The sequence below is a fragment of the Bos indicus x Bos taurus genome, chromosome 16 (assembly GCF_003369695.1).
Source record: "Bos indicus x Bos taurus breed Angus x Brahman F1 hybrid chromosome 16, Bos_hybrid_MaternalHap_v2.0, whole genome shotgun sequence".
In the NCBI taxonomy this organism is placed as follows: domain Eukaryota; kingdom Metazoa; phylum Chordata; class Mammalia; order Artiodactyla; family Bovidae; genus Bos; species Bos indicus x Bos taurus.
The window spans coordinates 55167624-55186600 of NC_040091.1; the positions used below are offsets into that span (position 1 = coordinate 55167624).

The 18977-nt window shown below is 37.7% G+C and overlaps 1 protein-coding gene across 2 annotated transcripts in view; it reads left to right on the forward strand.

Annotated features, from left to right (window-relative positions):
• RABGAP1L (RAB GTPase activating protein 1 like) overlaps positions 1 to 18977 on the forward strand; it is a 740636-nt gene that overhangs the window by 409008 nt on the left and 312651 nt on the right. For both annotated transcript variants that reach the window (XM_027565384.1, XM_027565383.1), the window contains exon 14: positions 16457 to 16570. In XM_027565384.1, coding sequence (XP_027421185.1) covers positions 16457 to 16570 — 114 coding nt within the window. The remainder of the gene's footprint in view (positions 1 to 16456; positions 16571 to 18977) is intronic.

Here is an 18977-nt window from a genome sequence, read left to right on the forward strand (position 1 = left end):
TCTCAGTCTTTTATAGTTTTGAACAGATCTTTCTAATTCTATTCATATCAATATCTGTGGCTTTTAACTAATATTTTCTCAATGTTTAAGTAAATTTAATACAGCTTTTTTTGAGAAGTCAAATGTGACTGGTTTCTATCAAATATGGTACCTTCCTGGGTCGGGAAGATCCACTGGAGAAGGGATAGGCTACCCGCTCCAGTATTCTTGGGCTTCCTTTGTGGCTCAGCTGGTAAACAATGCACCTGCTATGTGGGAGACCTGGGTATGATCCCTGGGTTGGGAAGAGCCCCTGGAGAAGGGAAAGGCTACCCACTTCAGTATTCTGGCCTGGAGAATTCCATGAACACAGTCCATGGGGTCACAAAGAGTTGGACACAACTGAGCGACTTTCACTTTCACTCGACCAAGTATTTAAAAGCAACTTGAACAGAATAATATGAGAGCAGTACTCAGAAATTGATCTGCCAAGTACTGTGACAATAGTCATCTGGATAAGACTTCCAGAATTAGCAAAAATATAAATATAGGATGCCCAGTTAAATTTTAATTTCAGATATAAAAATAATGTTTTCAAGTAACAAGTAAGTCAGCCCTATGCAATATGAAATCACAAGCAGTTGAACTGGGCATCCTGTATTGTATGTGGGAACCCAAAAGCTGGGCCAGAGCACAGTAGTTTCTAACCCTTCTGGAATTATGAAATTTTAAAACAACTAAAGCTCACATTATAGTTGAGCAGATTGGATTAAATACATTTTTTATATGACACTGGTTTTTGTACTAGTCGCCCTATTTAATCACTCAGTAAAATACAATAAAAAAGCTAACAAGTCAGGAGTTCTGCTCATGAAGTATTGTTGAGCCCTCCTCCCCTCCAGTGTCATTCTCTGCTGCTCCTCCCCTTTGCCCACATGGCCTTGATCTCTCTGGGGGTAATTGCATAGTGGTATTGTGATATCTGCTTTCAAGGTTAAAGCCAGACCACTTTTTTTTTTGCCTCATTTACCTCATCCCATCTCCATCTCTTTCCTTACATCTAGCAGTTGTAGATATTCCTCCAGTGGCAAATGCAGAGGTGTCCTCTTGACTGATATCCGGGGTCAGAGTGCTATGTCTATGTTGTTTAAAGAATCAAAATCCTTTCCCTGTCTGTGGCGCTTAGATTTGCTGTGTTTGTGACAGTGTCTTGGTCCTGCTATCCCCGTCATGTTTCAGGGCTGTGTTATTTACCATTATGATCTTGAACACATTATCACAGCCGTAGCATGAAATGCCAGCTCAGTGGCTCCTTAGGCAATTGCAGCAAACACTATCTTCATAAAGCATTTCAGCCTCTGCTAGGTTGAAGATAGATTTAAGTAAAATGTGTGCTTTCTGATGATCATAATAAATCTGTGTATAGACTTCTTTGATTCTCTTCTGTATATCAGGAAGTTAGCATTATGAACTAAAATGTGATGACTTACTCCAGAGGTACCTCCGAGTAGCCCGTGACAAAGCAGGGTTTTGAATGAGACTATCTATTTCTTGTTCGTAAAAATGTTAACCATGGATTTGGCGATGATAGATAACATCCTTCCTTATGGTGGTTTTTTATCATTCTTGTTCCCAGGGAGCTCAAAGCATTTCACAGGGCAGATATGAGTGACCAAGCACAGAAAATTTACCCCAGCCTAGTTTTCATTTGTGGCTCAGTGTGGGACATGACCCACCCTTTACTTAAGTAGAAATACAAGCTCTTTCTTTATTCTCTGCCCTTTTGCTTTGGTTGACCATTTTCTTGTGTCATAGAATCATTTATTACACAGGTATTTTTGTTTAGCCCCTACTGCATAGGGTACTGTATGGGTTACTATAAGGGACCATCTTTAGTGGCCAGGAGCTTAGCGGAGATAAAATGTCTTACCCCAAGGCAATACATAGTAAGTTTTAGTTAAGTCTATAGAAGTTGGTATTATCAGAGCATAAAGGAAGAGGGTATTATTTTAATTTTGGATCATCAAGAATGTGCCAGGGAAGAAGTCTGATATGATCCTTTATAAATGGACAGGATTTCAGAAGGGGAAAATGTGGGAAGTAGGGTCATCCAAGAGAGAGGAAAGTACACAAAAGCATTAAAACTTGAAAGAACAGTGAAACTTAGGGACATGAGATGTGATTCAGATGGAATAGAATAAGGATTTGTTTCTATTAGAGGACAGCAGGTGGGACCATACTGTAGATGGGTTTGAATGCTGCTGCTGCTGCTAAGTCACTTCATTCGTGTCCAACTCTGTGTGACCCCATAGACGGCAGCCCACCAGGCTCCCCCGTCCCTGGGATTCTCCAGGCAAGAACACTGGAGTGGGTTGCCATTTCCTTCTCCAATGCAGGAAAGTGAAAAATGAAAGTGAAGCCACTCAGTCATGTCCGACTCCTAGCTACACCATGGACTGCAGCCTACCAGGCTCCTCCGTCCATGGGATTTTCCAGGCAAGAGTACTGGAGTGGGGTGCCATTGCCTTCTCCGGGATTTGAATGCTACCTAGGAGTAAAACAGTGCTTTATCACTATAGTACATAAAATGGATAAGCAATAAAGACCTACTATATAGCACAGGGGACTACAGCCAATATGAATCATTTTGTTCTGTGTCTGAAACTAATACAATATTGCAAATCAACTGTACTTCAATTTAAAAAAAAAGCTATGTATTAACAAAAAATAAACAGTAAAATATTTGTGATACTATGGAAATACAATGACAACAAAACAACAGTGCAGTGCTTTAGGCAAATTAACCTAAGTATTGCACAGCCTGATTGAAAGAGAGAAAATTTGTGGATGATTTAGAGGCCATGGAAAGAGCCTGAGCTTAAAGCGATAATATCCTGAACTATGGTGATGGTGCCAGAAAAGAAAATATGTTCTGCCTGACCTAAATGATGCTTGGTTTCTCCGAGGAATAATATTGTTTTCATATTATGAACTAGTTACAAATTGTACCTAAGTACCCTGCAAGATTGGAACCATTATGTGTATATAACTTACCAAACACTTAAAGCTCTGGAAAATAAAAGATCTTTTATTTGTAGTTTTGTTGTTCTGCTCAGTCGCTCAGTCATGTCCACCTGTTTGCAACCCCATGGACTGTAGCCCATCAGGCTCCTTTGTCCATGAGATTTTCTAGGCAAGAATACTGGAGTGAGTTGCTGTGAGTTGTTTAGCTGGAGTGAGTTTCCTCCTCCAGGGGATTTTCCGGACCCAGGGATCAAACCTGGATCTCTGAGCCTCCTGCATTGACAGGCAGATTGTTTGCCACTGAGCCAGAACTAAGCCTAAATAAAAAAGCAGTGCTGTACAAACACCTGGGAAGAAACCTTTCAGCTCCCGTAGCACTGAGTCAAGTCGAAGTAACTTCCACAAATGTCCATTTAATAGATGAGAAATAAATGGAGTTACTTTTACAATTTCTTAATGTTTATAGAAGTTGCACTTTCTTTCCCTTCATTAGAAATTCAGACTTTATTTTTTTAGTTTGTTTATTTTTCAGTTGAAGGATAATCGTGTTACAGAATTTTGTTGGTTTCTGCCAAACATCAACATGAATCAGCCATATGTAATGTATGTCCCCTCCCTCTTAAACATACCTCCCATCTCCCTTCCCATTAGCCCTCTAGATTGTCACAGAGCCCCACCCTGAGTTCCCTGAGTCACACAGCAAATTCCCGTTGACTATTTGTTTTACATATGGTAATGTAAGTTACTCTTACATGTTATTCTCTCCATCCATCTCACCCTGTCCTTCCTCCCCCACCCACTGAGTCCATAAGTCTGTTCTCTATATATGTGTCTCGATTGCTGCCCTGCAGAAAATTTCATCAGTACCATCTTTCTAGATTCCATATATATGCATTGGTATACGATATTTATCTTTCTCAGAAATTCAGACTTTAGAAATCCTGTCTTAGCAACTTGGATCTATTAGGAACAAATTACATAAAAATATGTGGGCAGTATAGCATTTAAATCAGAAACAAACATATGTTGATTAAAGCAGAGGAGATGGTGGTGTTTCAAAAGATGACAACCAATGAAAGAGGACAGCCAATGCACTCTTTCTTTTTCACTGTTTCTCTCTCTACTCTTTCATGCTACTGTTATAGAACTTAAATAGCAAGCAGCTTGAAAGATGAAAAAATTCTCATTTTATGAGTATCATATTCTTATGAGATAGAATAGAAGGTGTTAGTCTTTCTAAAGGATCCTAAAATCGAAGAAGAAAGGATCTGTGTCTTCCTTTGATTGAATTAAGACTAATAAAGAAACTGAACCTATTAAATATTCTAATCCAGAGTTACAGTGATTCCTGATTGTTGTCTAATGTTGATCTCAGTCTAATACTTCAAGCTATTTTATTGAGAAAGAGTTAACTATAAAGGATACTTCTGATTTCTAAAACATCATACTTAATGCAATTTGCTTCTAACAGGGTTTTGAACACATTAATTATGTAGTTCATTTCCTCTCACTTTTAAAGTAAAAAGACTAATATTTTAAAAAATGCAGCACTTGAATGTGTCTTTAATCTTTTATAAATTTTCATATAAAATGAGGTAAAACTCAGTGAGAAAACTCCAGATAGCTTTCATAATGATGATTTTTGGCAATTGCAATAGTGATAGAATTTCTAACTTCTATTTTAAGATAGATCCATTTTGATTTTTTGTAGTTTATATAATATCTGTAATTATTTTCATGTGTCTCCTTTGATAGTAGGAGCAAGAACATTTTGGTATGCATTTTGCTGTGAATTTTTGGTTTGGATGTTTGTGACTCCTTATCTTTGGTTTTGGTGCAAATTATTTCCTTTTGTCACTGCTCTTGACTAAATGAGGTTAGAAGAGAATTGAAATCTCAGATTTAAAATTATATAACTTGAGTCCCTTCAATATAAAGCACACATACACACACACACACACACACACACACACACATATATATATACTTCCTGTGCCTGCTTCCCTTTTATGATTCATTCAGCACCCATTTATGAAGCACCTACTAAAGTCTCAGGCCACCAGGGAGACAAAGACAAGTAAGAACTGATTGTCTACCTTGAGGTGCCACTCAAATGGGGATATTCAGACATGGGTACCAATTAATTAGAAAAGCAGAGTGGAAGACTAGAGGACAAATTGATTTAGGGAGAAAAAGAGGGGAGACTTCTAGAATAACTCTTTCCATGTCAGATCAGTCATGGAAACTCATTCCACTGAGAATCAGAATATAGGAAATTCTGAATTGAATGTTTGGCTTGTTTTAGATGTGGATTGGTAAGTCTGTTAGACCAGTAGTTTCCAAATAACAGTTAGCGGACTTTAGCTCAAGGACGGATAGATCTTTGTTAAAAATACAGATTGTCTGGAAGTGCTTAGAGATATTAGTAGATTATATCTAGGTGAAAGCTGCGTATTTAGCTTCAGAAATAAATTATCAGATGATTCTGATAACCAGTAAGATTTGGCCTCTACTTTAGTAAAGATCCAGGAGAGAGAAGACAGATGGTAGTTGAAGTTACAGAGATGGATGTGATTTCCCAGGGAGAGCACGGAGAGTGAGCACAGAACAATGCTAAGGATGTAACACCATCATATAAGGAGTAGGCAGAGGAGGAATCAGCAAAGAAACTAAAAAAGGAATATACTGTGTCAAGGAGCTGGAATATATTTACCTAGACCTTCCAAGTCTTAGAATAGTAATGCTCATCTGTGAGTCCATATAGAGAGAAGCAGTGCAGAATAAGTCTTTAGTTTCTACTCATTATTTGGCATTGTTCCAAAAAGGATTAATCAGATTTCAAATGTACCATGTTGCAAAAAGGATTGTACTACGTCCAGAGAAATCTGTTGGAGAAACAAAAATTGACCCTCTTGAACAGAGAATTATGAATACAATATCAGAAAAGAAAGTTGCTATATTAACCAGAATATGTAAAACAAAAAAAAAATACCTTATTGTACACTTTCTAGATTGAATTAGAATATTTAATTATTGAAGCGACCTTTGTTATTGAGAACTACAAGTTTTATAGTCTGTCAGGAACAAATTGTTCTGTTCTTGCCCCTTCCTATTTTATTTTTATTATTGTTGTAATCAGTGCATCTTCTAGTCCTGCTGCTGCTGCTGCTGCTGCTGCTGCTGCTGCTAAGTAGCTTCAGTCGTGTCCGACTCTGTGCGACTCCATAGACGGCAGCCCACCAGGCTCCCCCGTCCCTGGGATTCTCCAGGCAAGGACACTGGAGTGGGTTGCCATTTCCTTCTCCAGTGCATGAAAGTGAAAAGTGAAAGTGAAGTCGCTGAGTCTTGTCCGACTCCTAGGGACCCCATGGACTGCGGCCCACCAGGCTCCTCCGTCCATGGGATTTTCCAGGCAAGAGGACTGGAGTGGGGTGCCATTGCTTCTAGTCCTACTTGAGTAAAATCTTATGTTAATGGAAGCATGTACTGTTACATAAAGGAATAAAATGGCAATTATGTAACCTGATTTGATACAAAAATGGACTTTTTCAAAACCCACACTCCAGTATAGAGTAACTTTATTGATCATAAAGGATTTAAAAATACGCATGTTATTGACATTTACTCAGAGTTGTTGTTATAGTTTGGGCTTCCCAGGTGGTGTTGGTGGTAAACAACTCACCTGCCAATGCAGGAGACATAAAGAACTCAGGTTTGATCCCTGGGTCGGGAATATCTCATGGTGAAGGGAACGCCTATTCACTCCATTATTCTTGCTTGGAGAATCCCGTGGACAAAGGAGCCTGTCAGGCTACAGTCCATGGGGTTGCAAAGAATCAGACATGACTGAAGCAGCTTAGCATGTACTGTTTACTTACACTCACTCTCCTGTGAAGTTCCAGATGATCCTTTATACAAGTTATAGGATCATATCCATAGTTGTGTGACCTACTTTTAATTTAATGGGCTTTACTAATTACCTAGAGGTTTTTGAGAAACTCAGTGAACAGATGGCCAGATGGTCAATCGTAGACCAACATTTTCAGCATTTGAGGTTCTACATTAAAAGTGAGTTTTTGAAAAGTCATCTGAATTGACACAGTATTGGAAGACTATTTTATTGTGAATAATATGTTGTCAAAGACTAAAAGGAAGGCAATGATTCGTATCGTTGAATAGAGAAAATTTACTGGTGAGAATACGACAATGAAAACTTTTATTTGTTGATGGCCTACTTGTCAGAATTTAACCAGCTTCAAAGTTAAGAGAGGGAACATAATCTACCCAAGACAGCCCTTGCTTCTAACACTAATTGTGTCAAGGTGTTAACCAAAATCACCCTCAGGTTCAGTAATTCACTAGAAACAATCGCAAAACTCCATGAAAGCTGTGATACTAATCTGTGTACGTACTTAGTCTCTCAGTCGTGTCTGAATCCTTGCAACCCTGTGGACTGCAGCCTGCCCGGCTCCTCTGTGGTGACATCATATTACAGCTACAGGATACAGATTAAAGCTTGCCAAGGGATGAAGGATGTTGGGCAGACTCCATGAGAAGTGCCAAGCATGGTGCTTCCTTTGTCCTTTCCCCATGGAGTCATGGACCATGTAGTTTCCTGACATCAGTATGTGAACATGTGCTGGGAGTATTGCCAGTTAGTAAAGCTCACTTGAATCTTGTCCAGAGTTTTTATAGGGGATTGTTCATGTAATGTTTATATGACTGACCTTTAGCCTCCAGCTTCTCCATAGATAGAACTAATACTCTGTGCTTCAAAAACCCCATGATGAGTCACATTGCTAGGCTATTGGGTGGTCATGCCCACATGCAAACAAAGACTTCCTGTTAGACTTGATATCACAGGGGCCTAGAGATCAGCTCCTAGAGTCCAGTGGCAAAAGCCAGTCATTTTTTTGGGTAAGGTTAGTCTTCACTACACAGCAGTTGTGCAGATGAGGCTCAGCTGAAACAAGAGTTCACAAAACTGACTGCAGAGACCATAGCAGATGAAATAACTCCTTGTTTGCAAGGTTAAGTTAAAACATCTTCATTCAAGATTAACTTTTCATAGTTTAGATCCCACTCAACTTGCCCTTTTATAAATTTCCGTCGCTAGTCAGAATCAGATGTCCTGGGCATGCCAAGTGCTTTCCTGCTTTGCAGCCTCTACTCACACCACACTTGTCACTGTGTTCTTCTGAGATCATTCAGCTTTGTTGAGACTGTCTTGTCTACAATGCTCAGCCTAGTCTCCATCTCCTGTAGAAGGTGACTTTTCACCATGTGATCCCTTCTATAATCACTTTCATTGGAAGAGACTCTGATGCCGGGAGGGACTGGGGGCAAGAGGAGAAGGGGACGACAGAGGATGAGATGGCTGGCTGGATGGCATCACCGACTCGATGGACATGAGTCTGAGTGAACTCCGGGAGTTGGTGATGGACAGGGAGGCCTGGCGTGCTGCGATTCATGGGGTCGCAAAGAGTTGGACACGACTGAGCGACTGATCTGATCTGATATGATCTGATAATCACTTTCTTTACTGAATTCCTATAGCCAACATTACTCATATCATTTACTTGGCTGTTAGCACATGTTTCCTTCCATTTTGTCTTTACAAGTAAATCTTAACCTCTAGCAATTTAGGGACATTATGGATTATGTCTTATACCTTTTTGATCCTGTAGATCCTAATACAATGTCTCACCCATAATGTTAAATAAATATTTGAATGGTAAGCTTTCATATAGACACATGTAACTAGGAACACATTATTTAAATATATTAACTGAAACATCTCATAACAGTAATCTCATTTATCCTAACAAATTTCTGAGGTAGCCAGGTTAATCCAGGAGAGTATCAGAGTGATGTTTAAGAATTCATTGAAGACATCTGCAAACATAAAGATCAGCAACATGCTGGAGAATGTTCAGAAAAGTATTTGCATCCTGTTCCACCTCAGGGCCTTTCCTACAAAGCTTTTTCTTTAAATATTTGAATTCTTACTCAGAGAAGCAAAACCACTCTACCTGAAATACCATCCCATTCCTCACTATATCTTGTTTTATTTTTTATAGTAGTTTTCACTAAACAATATTATATACTTGTTTTTTTATGTCTTTCCTGTGTTGAAAGAATGCAAACTCTATAGGGGAGGGACATTGACTTGCTAACAGTGATATCCTCTGCTCCTAAAGTAGTGTCTGATTCTTAGTAGGTACTCAGAAAAGTAGATGTTGAATACATAAACAGATTTGAACTATGCAGCAAATAAAAAGCTTAATTTTTAATGTATATTCAATTTTTATGTTGGCAATTCAAGACAATTAATTGAGAAGCAAAGAGACACATCTAACATGATTGAAGGAATGATAGAATGTTTTACAAATTATTAAAATATTCAACCTATTACAACAATAACTCGTATGTATGTGGCACCCCACTCCAGTACTCTTGCCTGGAAAATCCCATGGATGGAGGAGCCTGGTAGGCTGCAGTCCATGGGGTCGCTAAGAGTCGGACACGACTGAGCGACTTCACTTTCAATTATCACTTTCATGCATTGGAGAAGGAAATGGCAACCCACTCCAGTTTTCTTGCCTGGAGAATCCCAGGGACGGGGGAGCCTGTTGGGCTGCCGTCTATGGGGTTGCACAGAGTCGGACATGACTGAAGCGACTTAGCAGCAGCAGCAGCAGTATGTATGAGGTAAATACAATGATAAAATGTAATGATTAGGTGAAAATAGGCATATTTATCAAATGCTGGTTATCAGAGGCATTCTTTAAAGTTTTATAGAAAAATGAAAGTTATTCTTACACAATGGTTAGTAAATATATGGCCCTTAAAATTTTTTATTTATCTTAAAAGAGTTTAAAGGACTGTTTTGATAAATTTTATAATTAATGATTTAAATAATTTAAATATTTAAATAATACTTTTAATAATCTAACTTTGGAAAATACTAGCATATTTTCCAATCTGAACTAACAGAGTTCAGTTATTGTGCTTCATTTTAACAAGAGCTGCAGAATTTATCATTGCCCATTGATACGAGTTTCCAAGACTGTCAAGTACACCAGCTGAACCTTTATTTTGAGACAGTGAGTGGTCAGCAGTCCTGGGAATGAGGGCATATCCAAATATGGCCATAGATGCATTTGGAGTCTAAAAGTAACCTCAGATATTCATCCTGGAGAGGTACCTGACTGGATTACCTAGGATTTCAGGGAAATCCAGGCGTTCTCATAGGCTACAGTGCTTCTTAGTCTTCTAGTCCCCAAGAAATGCTTTATTCTAATCACATAATTCTGCTGCACTCCCTGCAGTCCCTTCAAGATTAAGATATTCGTTATGGATATTGACTGGTCTTATGAAGACAGTACTTCCTGTCCCCTCACTTTCCCCTGCTCTTTGTTCTCACCGTTGCTACTCCCCCTAAGAGATTTCCTTCTAGTTGAAGCCAGAATACGGCTTATATTTTTGACCTTTGTGTCAGGCTTTGATTCTGAGACATCTGGCAGCATGTTTGTGCAGTTCCCAGGAAGCAGCTTGCTAACAATATGGTTAAGTTGTCATTTACTTCTTTGCTTCCATATTACCCTGCTGATGCTGAGACTCCCCCCGCCCATATTCAAGAAATGAAGGCTGACAGTGATCCAGCCTTTTTGTGTTACTGTTTCTAGCTCATGATTTTAGTAGCATGTTTGAAACTAGAATGAACTTTTTATGTTTTCTCCTTTCATCTCTGCCTCTTTGGAATTTTGGCAAACATCAAGGCAAATAAATCAGAGCCACCACTGCAAACCCATCTGCTTTCAGGGACATGTAAGCTGACTAGTTTGTGATGTTTCTCCACAGATCTAGCTCCAGCATAGAACTAAAGGAGGATCCCTGTGGAGTTAGAATAGAAGGCACGTTTTAAGGTCAATTTTTTTTTCTTAGGCTCTGAATCATTTATCTGCTGACTGCTTGTGGCTACGCTTGGTCTACATTGGCATCTCTAATAATACAAGTTGACATGGTACTTAAAAGTTGAAATGAAAAGTGAAAATTCACTTCTAGTTTGGATTTGACAATAGAGATTCATAAGAAAAGGTGCAGCGAGAGTTGTAAAAATGTAGCAAATCAGAGTACAGCCAAAGGTGTTTGTTTATCAGGACATTACTTTTTCACTTCATCTGGTGCTAAAGTCACATGTGACAACACTCTCCTCACTAGAATACCTTTCCAGTTGTTGACAGCCTAGAAATTGTTCCATAAAAAATAATAAGGTATGGTCATCCAAACCTGTCTTCCTAATACTTGCTGACACTTCAGTGCTGTATTCATTTCTTTCTCACAACAAGCAAGTAAGTGATGATTGTCTTCAAAGAAGAATTAAGAGGATTAGAAAGATGTCAGAATATATACAATATACCGGAAGAAAACTTACATAATCCTCTTGATAACAGGCTATAAATTGTCTCCACTTAAAATGATCAAGAGTTAATTGAGATACTTATCATACCTCTTAGCAATGGTTTTAAACTGATCTTCAACAAGTTGAATTATATATCCTTTGTCAGGCCATGGATTTTATCACACTAGAGATTCATGTATTGTTAAAGATAAGTTTTATTTTATGACTTAGCAGTTTGGAAATGAAAGAAAATCCTTAAAGGATAAACTCAATAGAAATTTCATTTCTGTGTGGTGGTAGTATCAGGGGAGTGTGGTTCAAGGAAGAAAGAAAAGACTTTCTTCCAAACCTCTCACTACTGTTTCTGCTCTGAGTCAGCTTGTATGTGTGGCCCAAGCTGATGCCTCCTTAGGCAGGATAGAAGATGATCTTAAGGACTTTGCCTACCAGTGATTTTCTTGATGGTGATGGTCCAGCAGGGAGACTTGTATTAGAAACGGTGGCATTTGTTCTGTCCCTAACCGTGACTTCAACCCCTCGCTGATCCTCAGATGCTGAATTCTGAAGTAAAGAATGAAAACGGTAACTGTTCTGGCAAATTTAGCTTCTGCTGTACTCTGTGCTTGCCAGTCTCCTTTCAGGGTATATTTTTTTCTTCCATGAATATATGCAAAGCTGGAGCCAGAGTGTTCACACTGGCGTTAGTGGCCCCAGCATTGCATATTGGGTTAAACACCACTTTATCTAAATAATTGTTCACTTTTGCTTTTCATCATGGGCTAATAGAAACCAGGATAATTTCAGACATAATATACATAAGATGCCTGATAGAAAATTTAGAAGAGGGTGTATATGCATTAGTGCCTCATCACGCTGAAAGCTCAAAGGAAATTGGTTTCATAATCACAGTGTTTATGATATCTGAAGAAAAACAGTGATTTATTTCATTATTTAAAGTGTACAAATACAGAAGGATGTCTAAAAATAAATTCACCACAATTTTAAACAGCTGAACATGATCCTTAATGAGAAGGAGGAATAATTATTATTTTTTTAATTTATTTCTTTAATGAGTATTCTTAGATTTGGAGACTTCACTGGTGGCTCACTGATAAAAAACCTGCCTGCCAGTGTAGGAGATGGTGGGTTTGATCCCTGGGTCAGGACGATCCCTTGGAGGAGGAAATGGCAACCCACTCCAGTATTCTTGCCTAGAGAATCCCATGAACCAGGGAGCTTGGCAGGCTACAGTCCATGGAGTCACAAAGAGTCAGACACAACTTAGCAACTACACAGATTAACGTGTTCACTTGATAGTAGGCAGTGTGCTAAGCACTTTAAACACATTATCTTATTCTAAACAACATGAATTTGGTATGACCACCCCATTTTAAAGATGAGGAAACTGAGTTTAGTGAGATTAAATAACTTGTCTGAGCTTCTATAGTTGTTACGTGAAGTAGCCGGAAATAGACCCAATGAGTTTGACTGGGCCCAGAGCCACTGAGCCACCATATTGGACTGAAGATCAGAATGGGACATACATCCCCGGGGAAGTAAATTGTGGGTAAAGTTGTGAGTCTCTAGATACTGGTGAATTCGCCACCTGTCAGGAAGTGAATTCTTCCCTCTTGTCATTCTAAGAGTAATTGTAAGGATTTGAGACTGTTTATGGGGCCCTTCCAAGAACATGACCTCATATCAATTTTGGTTGTGCTTATAAAATGTTTTTGGCCATATTTTAAGAGAGATTTTCACATGAAAGTTTTAACTCTAGATATTTGGATGGTCAGTTACTTGGCTTCTTTTTTGTCCTCTGTTCATTTTATGTATTTCTTATAATTGGAATAAGTTTAAAGAAGGGATGAATATTGAAGAGAAAAATCATTTTGTCTTCCTTTTGCAATGTTAGGTTTAGTGATTCCCTGACTCAAATAATTTAATGATTGAGTGGATAAATTCAGGGGATTAGATGTGGGTTCCTGAATATATACCATTCCTATTCTTAACAGTATGGGTAATTGGAAGATGATTAACTTCAGCTTTTGCTTTGAAAACACTATTATTTTCTCTAGCAATTTCATTCATAATAGTGTGTAAACAGAGTCTAGTGTACTTCTTCGGAGAAGGCAATGGCACCCCACTCCAGTATTCTTGCCTGGAAAATCCTATGGACAGAGGAGCCTGGTAGGCTACAGTCCATGGGGTCGCGAAGAGTCGGACACGACTGAGCAACTTCACTTTCCCTTTTCACTTTCATGCATTGGAGAAGGAAATGGCAGCCCACTCCAGTGTTCTTGCCTGGAGAATCCCAGGGATGGGGGAGCCTGGTGGGCTGCTGTCTATGGGGTCGCACAGAGTCGGACACGACTGACCCAACTTAGCAGCAGCAGCAGCAGCAGCAGCAGTGTACTTCTTAGGGCTTCCCTGATAGCTTAGTTGGTAAAGAATCCGCCTGCAGTGCAGGGGACCCCAGTTCGATTCCTGGGTTGGGAAGATTCTCTGGAGAAGGGATAGGCTACCCACTCCAGTATTCTTGGGCTTCCCTTGTAGCTCAGCTGGTACAGAATCCGCCTGCAATGTGGGAGACCTGGGTTGGGAAGATCCTCTGGAGAAGTGAAAGGCAACCCACTCCAGTATTCTGGCCTGGAGAACTCCTTTGGGGTTGCAAAGAGTTGGACATGACTGAGTAACTTTCACTTCATTTCAGTGTACTTCTTAACCTTCACTTAAATGAAAGGCATCAGTGAATAATGTAGCTAAAAATAGCTTGTTTAGTTTATAAAGTGAAGTTCCAGAAATTGTTCCCTTAGTCAACTGAGAGCAATATGTAGGAAGAAAACTCTAGAAACACATATGTAGAAAGCATTTAAAAGTAATCATAGCAAGGTAAAGTTTATTAAGTGCAGAAGAGTCTATGATTTTTAATGGGTTATCCATAACATCTTATGGAAAACTCCGAGCAAGCTTTCTGCCCAACCCAATATTTTCATTTGATTTTGCCCCTTTACTTTTTAAAACAAACAAGGAAGATTCAACTATTCGTAGAAAAAATTGACAATATTATGCAGTTATATCCTAGAAATTTTTGATAAATTTCTCTTTCTCTGAATCAGACTGTTGGCACCATTTAAACATAGCATGATACCAACAGAGTAGGCAGTTTCTAGGGAATATAGTCCAATGATTTCTTTCCCGCAGCATCTCAGAAAGTGAAAAGTGAGTTATCCTGTGAAGCAGTCGACACATGTTAGCCCCTAAAATAGTTCAACTTGGGAGGAGTAACATTTTCATTGGCTGTTTTTTTCAAAGAGTTTGTCAGTGGAGACTTACCGAAAAGAAAACCCACTGATGGAGGAAATCTGGACAGTGAAAACTCATCTGCCCGGTACCAGATTCACCTGCTTAGACTCAATATCAGACCAGATAAATCATTCATTTTGTAATACATTTCCATATACATTGCCTTTATATTTACCTTGTTCTGTATCCCCACCTTGCCCCAATAGTCTGTACCATTAGAAACTACATTGGCCATGATAAATGTAAACTTTCTATGTATTCTTTTATTTAAGGTATGGTAATTTTTTGAAAGTTTCATTTTTATTTGTCTTTAGCATTCCATTCCTATAAGCCATCAGAATTTCCTCTGGACTGATTTATAATATGTTTGGTGTTTGCTGGCAGATTTGGAATGTTTCACTTTTAGTTGTTTCTCCACATGATATACGATCTAATTACCACCCTGCATGATATGGCAGCTGAAATGAAAAAGGCAGCAAGAGAAGGCACTGGCTTAACTTTAGAGCTCCTCAGCTACTCCTCCTTATATACTTTTCGGCTAGAAAAGAAAGAGAAATAGCATTTATTAAAGTAACTCATATATTAAACATTTTTTTCTTTTTCTTAATTTTAACTGAAAGAGGGGATTTGTTCAAATATGGAAACAAGATATTAAACAACACTTTTAATTTGCATTAGTAATCATTGATGCTTCTTTAATTGTGGAGAATATTTTCATTATTGGGGTTGCTAGAAATAGTCTCGTTCTATTTTCTTGACATTTAAACATATAAAACAAACATTGAGAAGAATAAAATCAAGTGAATGATTAATCATTTTTTTTAATCAATTTTTTTAAAGCTTAGAACTTACTCAGTTTTGAACTTTTAGATCCTAAATCTGTCTGGAAAAGAAAAGCCTCTGGATTTGTATTTAAAATGTATGTCATCTTAGGATGCTAGTTTGGGGACTTTTTATTTTCTGAAGCAAATGAGTCGGGTAATTTACCTATTGGGAGGAAAGATTGATAATATTTTGTATTTTTTAAATGACTATGGTCTGAGTTTTCACCTATCAGATTCTCTAAAAAGTCAGATAATATTTGGTTTGGGGCAGATGTGGAAAAACACAGACACTATCATTGTTTGGATTATGTGTGGTACAACAACTCTGAAGGGAAAGTACCTTAAATGGAAATGCATATATCCAGTATCCTGGCAGTTCCACCTCTAGGAATCTGTCTTGAACATGTATGTATGGAAATATTCCTAGTGATAATATTTGTGATATAAATAGAAAAAATACAAAACATCAGTGATAAGAAAATGTTAAATAAATTGTGGTATGTCTATATCCAGATGTATCTCATTCTTTTTAATAGTTGCTCTTAAAGAGAATGAAATACATTTACATGTAGCAATACAAAATATTTTATCAGTTATCCTGTTAAGTGAAAAGAGCAGAGAGCTTATGTCTATTTGTGGGTGTATGCAACTTCCCTCTCTCCTCTCCCCCTCACATAAATATGGATTCACACATCTAGAGATAAATGGGTGGAAAGACACAAAAGAAACTGTCGGTGGTATTTATAATATCTCTGGTGAATGGAACTAGGCATCTGGGAAGGAAGGCAGGTTTTTTTGTCTTTTTTTTTAATGGAGGAAGTGGCAAATATTTTTTGTGCTGTTGGAAATGTTTTAACATGTGCATACTATTTTTCATAATTAAGAAAATTTAGATTAATGACCAACTCTACTGTTTTTTTAGGACTCAGCCCAGGAGAGTGTTATTACTCGAGATATTCATCGTACATTTCCTGCACACGATTACTTCAAAGATACTGGAGGAGATGGCCAAGAATCTCTCTACAAGATCTGCAAGGTAGGGCCCTCTGCCTTATTTTTTTCTAACTTATTTTTCAGGGCTATATTCTAAGAACGCATCTTAAAGTTTTTTCGATTTTCTTTCTGTCTGCGTTTCTTATTTGCCTTGTGCCATTGTTTGTCCTTTACACTAACACCACCAGATCCTCCATACTGAGTCCTGAAGGTGACTTTCGGGCTGCGTGCTCTGTACCTTCTTGTGAGGGAGGGGGCATCGTCTGACTTCAGTTTGGCTTTGATGCTAACAGGAAAGGCACTGAAAGGTCCTCTTAGGCTACTGCAGTGAAGGCTCAGAGGGTTCTCGACGACTCTGTCTGCCTGACAAGATAATGTGGCAGTTGTTGCAGTTTTTGACAGCAGGCAAAAGGAGGAAACAGCCTGGCACCTGTTTTGGATACTGGCAGGTTCTCTGATACTGTTGATATCCTCTGAGTTCTGTCACATCTTTGTGCAGTTTTTAATGTCCTGTTTTGAAATCTTTCTTCTCTCTCATTATTAGTAGACTTGGAAGAAAACTGTTTCCTGATTTTCAGTAAATAGGCCTTGCTTAAATTAAAAAAAAAAAAAAAAGACTTTATTAGTGGAGAATAGTTATCAGATTATTCGTGTCTCAAAGTTCTGTTAGAAATGCAGAATAACTTTTCAAATCATTGTATATCATTAACTTGTATTGTCCATGCTAATTGAGGCTAGAGACTCAAAATTGCAAAATTTCCATTAAAAAAAGTTTTGCCCTTTATCCTCAAATTAAAATGTCCTACAAAGTGTGGTGCGTATATTCAGTATTTGTCCTTAGCTGCCATTCCAGTAAAGATGGTGAATGAATAGTGAGCTACACAAAAATCTTGTAATAATATGGAAAAACAACAAATACCATGGCTAATTTTCAAGCCAGATTACACATTTCTGAATTATCAAATTTAGCCTTTAGTTAAGTATTAAGTAGCAGAGATTAGTAAGTAGATAGTCAGAAATACACTCACATATCAATATCATTTTATATTTACTTTTTAAAAAAATGGCACTTATAAAAGCAGTGCTTACATGTGCTAATCAAGTAGGATTGATGTTCTGCAAATGTAACACTTTGATTAAAATCCTTCTTGCATGTTTGTGTTTTAGCCTTCTACCTACTCCTATCTTGTCTTTTTTTTCCCCCCATTTCTTTTCTTTTGATGTAGCCATATTGGAGGATTATAAATGTACACACTGATCAGAAGTCTATTTTTATATGAATATATCATTTAGAGCTAGAAATATATTACTAACTTAAAGTCTGACAGTGTACTGATTTCTGGAAGGTGATATGTCATCTAGTCTTTAAAATGCCCCAAACCATCAAATATCACAAAAAATGTATCTTATTCATTATATGCTTGTAAAAAGGAAATGTAATTATTAAGATTTTTTTCTACCAGTTTTGAAATTTTACAAGCTAGTGTCTGGCTTGTATCAGGAAGATATCAAAACTTATATAGTCTCTTAAGTTATTTAGAAAGGTCTGGTTTATGGTATATGGAGCACCGTTTTTCTCCTAGACTTTAGTATATTTTCAGCCATTCAGTAACTTTTCTTGCAATTTGTCTCTGATTGAATCTAGAAACTTGTTTCACATATCTGAAACAGATGGCTCGATGTGCTTGCAGCCTTTACCTCACAGTTTTGCTCCATTGTAGTAAACCAGTATTTGCCTCCTTATGTAAGATTTAGAGGGGAAACATCCAAAACACTACTAAACACAAAGATAAAAGTTAAATAGTTGGTACATTTAAGTAGTTGATACCCAATAATCCAGCCTTGAATTTACTAGAAAGTATTTGGTATACATTCCCATAGCTTCTGTAGCCATTTTAGATTATCAGTGTGTGTTTTGTAATATGATTACACAGTTTTAAACTCTTTCTGAGTAAAAAATGTTATGAAAATGTAGCTCTAAGATACATTATAATTGCTAAGTAGCTTAAATCACACTGAATTTCATGAAAATGTGGAAAACCAAAAAAGAAAAATCATATTAAAAACATTTCAGAATTCAAGATAGTTAATAAAATTTCTTAAGGCTTTTAATATTGTACTAAAATATATATTACCCAAACATAACTTTTCAACTGTCTTTGATGATGGAGGAGAGGAGAGATGAATATATGAGAAAATGTTGGAGAAACCAAAATTTGTTGGGGTCCTGCTTTGTGGACCACTTAGTTTGTAACTGACACAATTCCTTTTCCTCTTGAGCTGCTGTGATTTAGTAGTCCAGTCCTCTTGCAGGAAAACCTATGATGGTGGTGATAATCACAAATAGTTTAGATTAAATATTCTTCTCAAGTTTGTACATCCACTTTCCTTTCCTTTTTGTATTCAATTTGAGCCATATGAGCTCTATGCTGCCATGTATGACTTTTAAG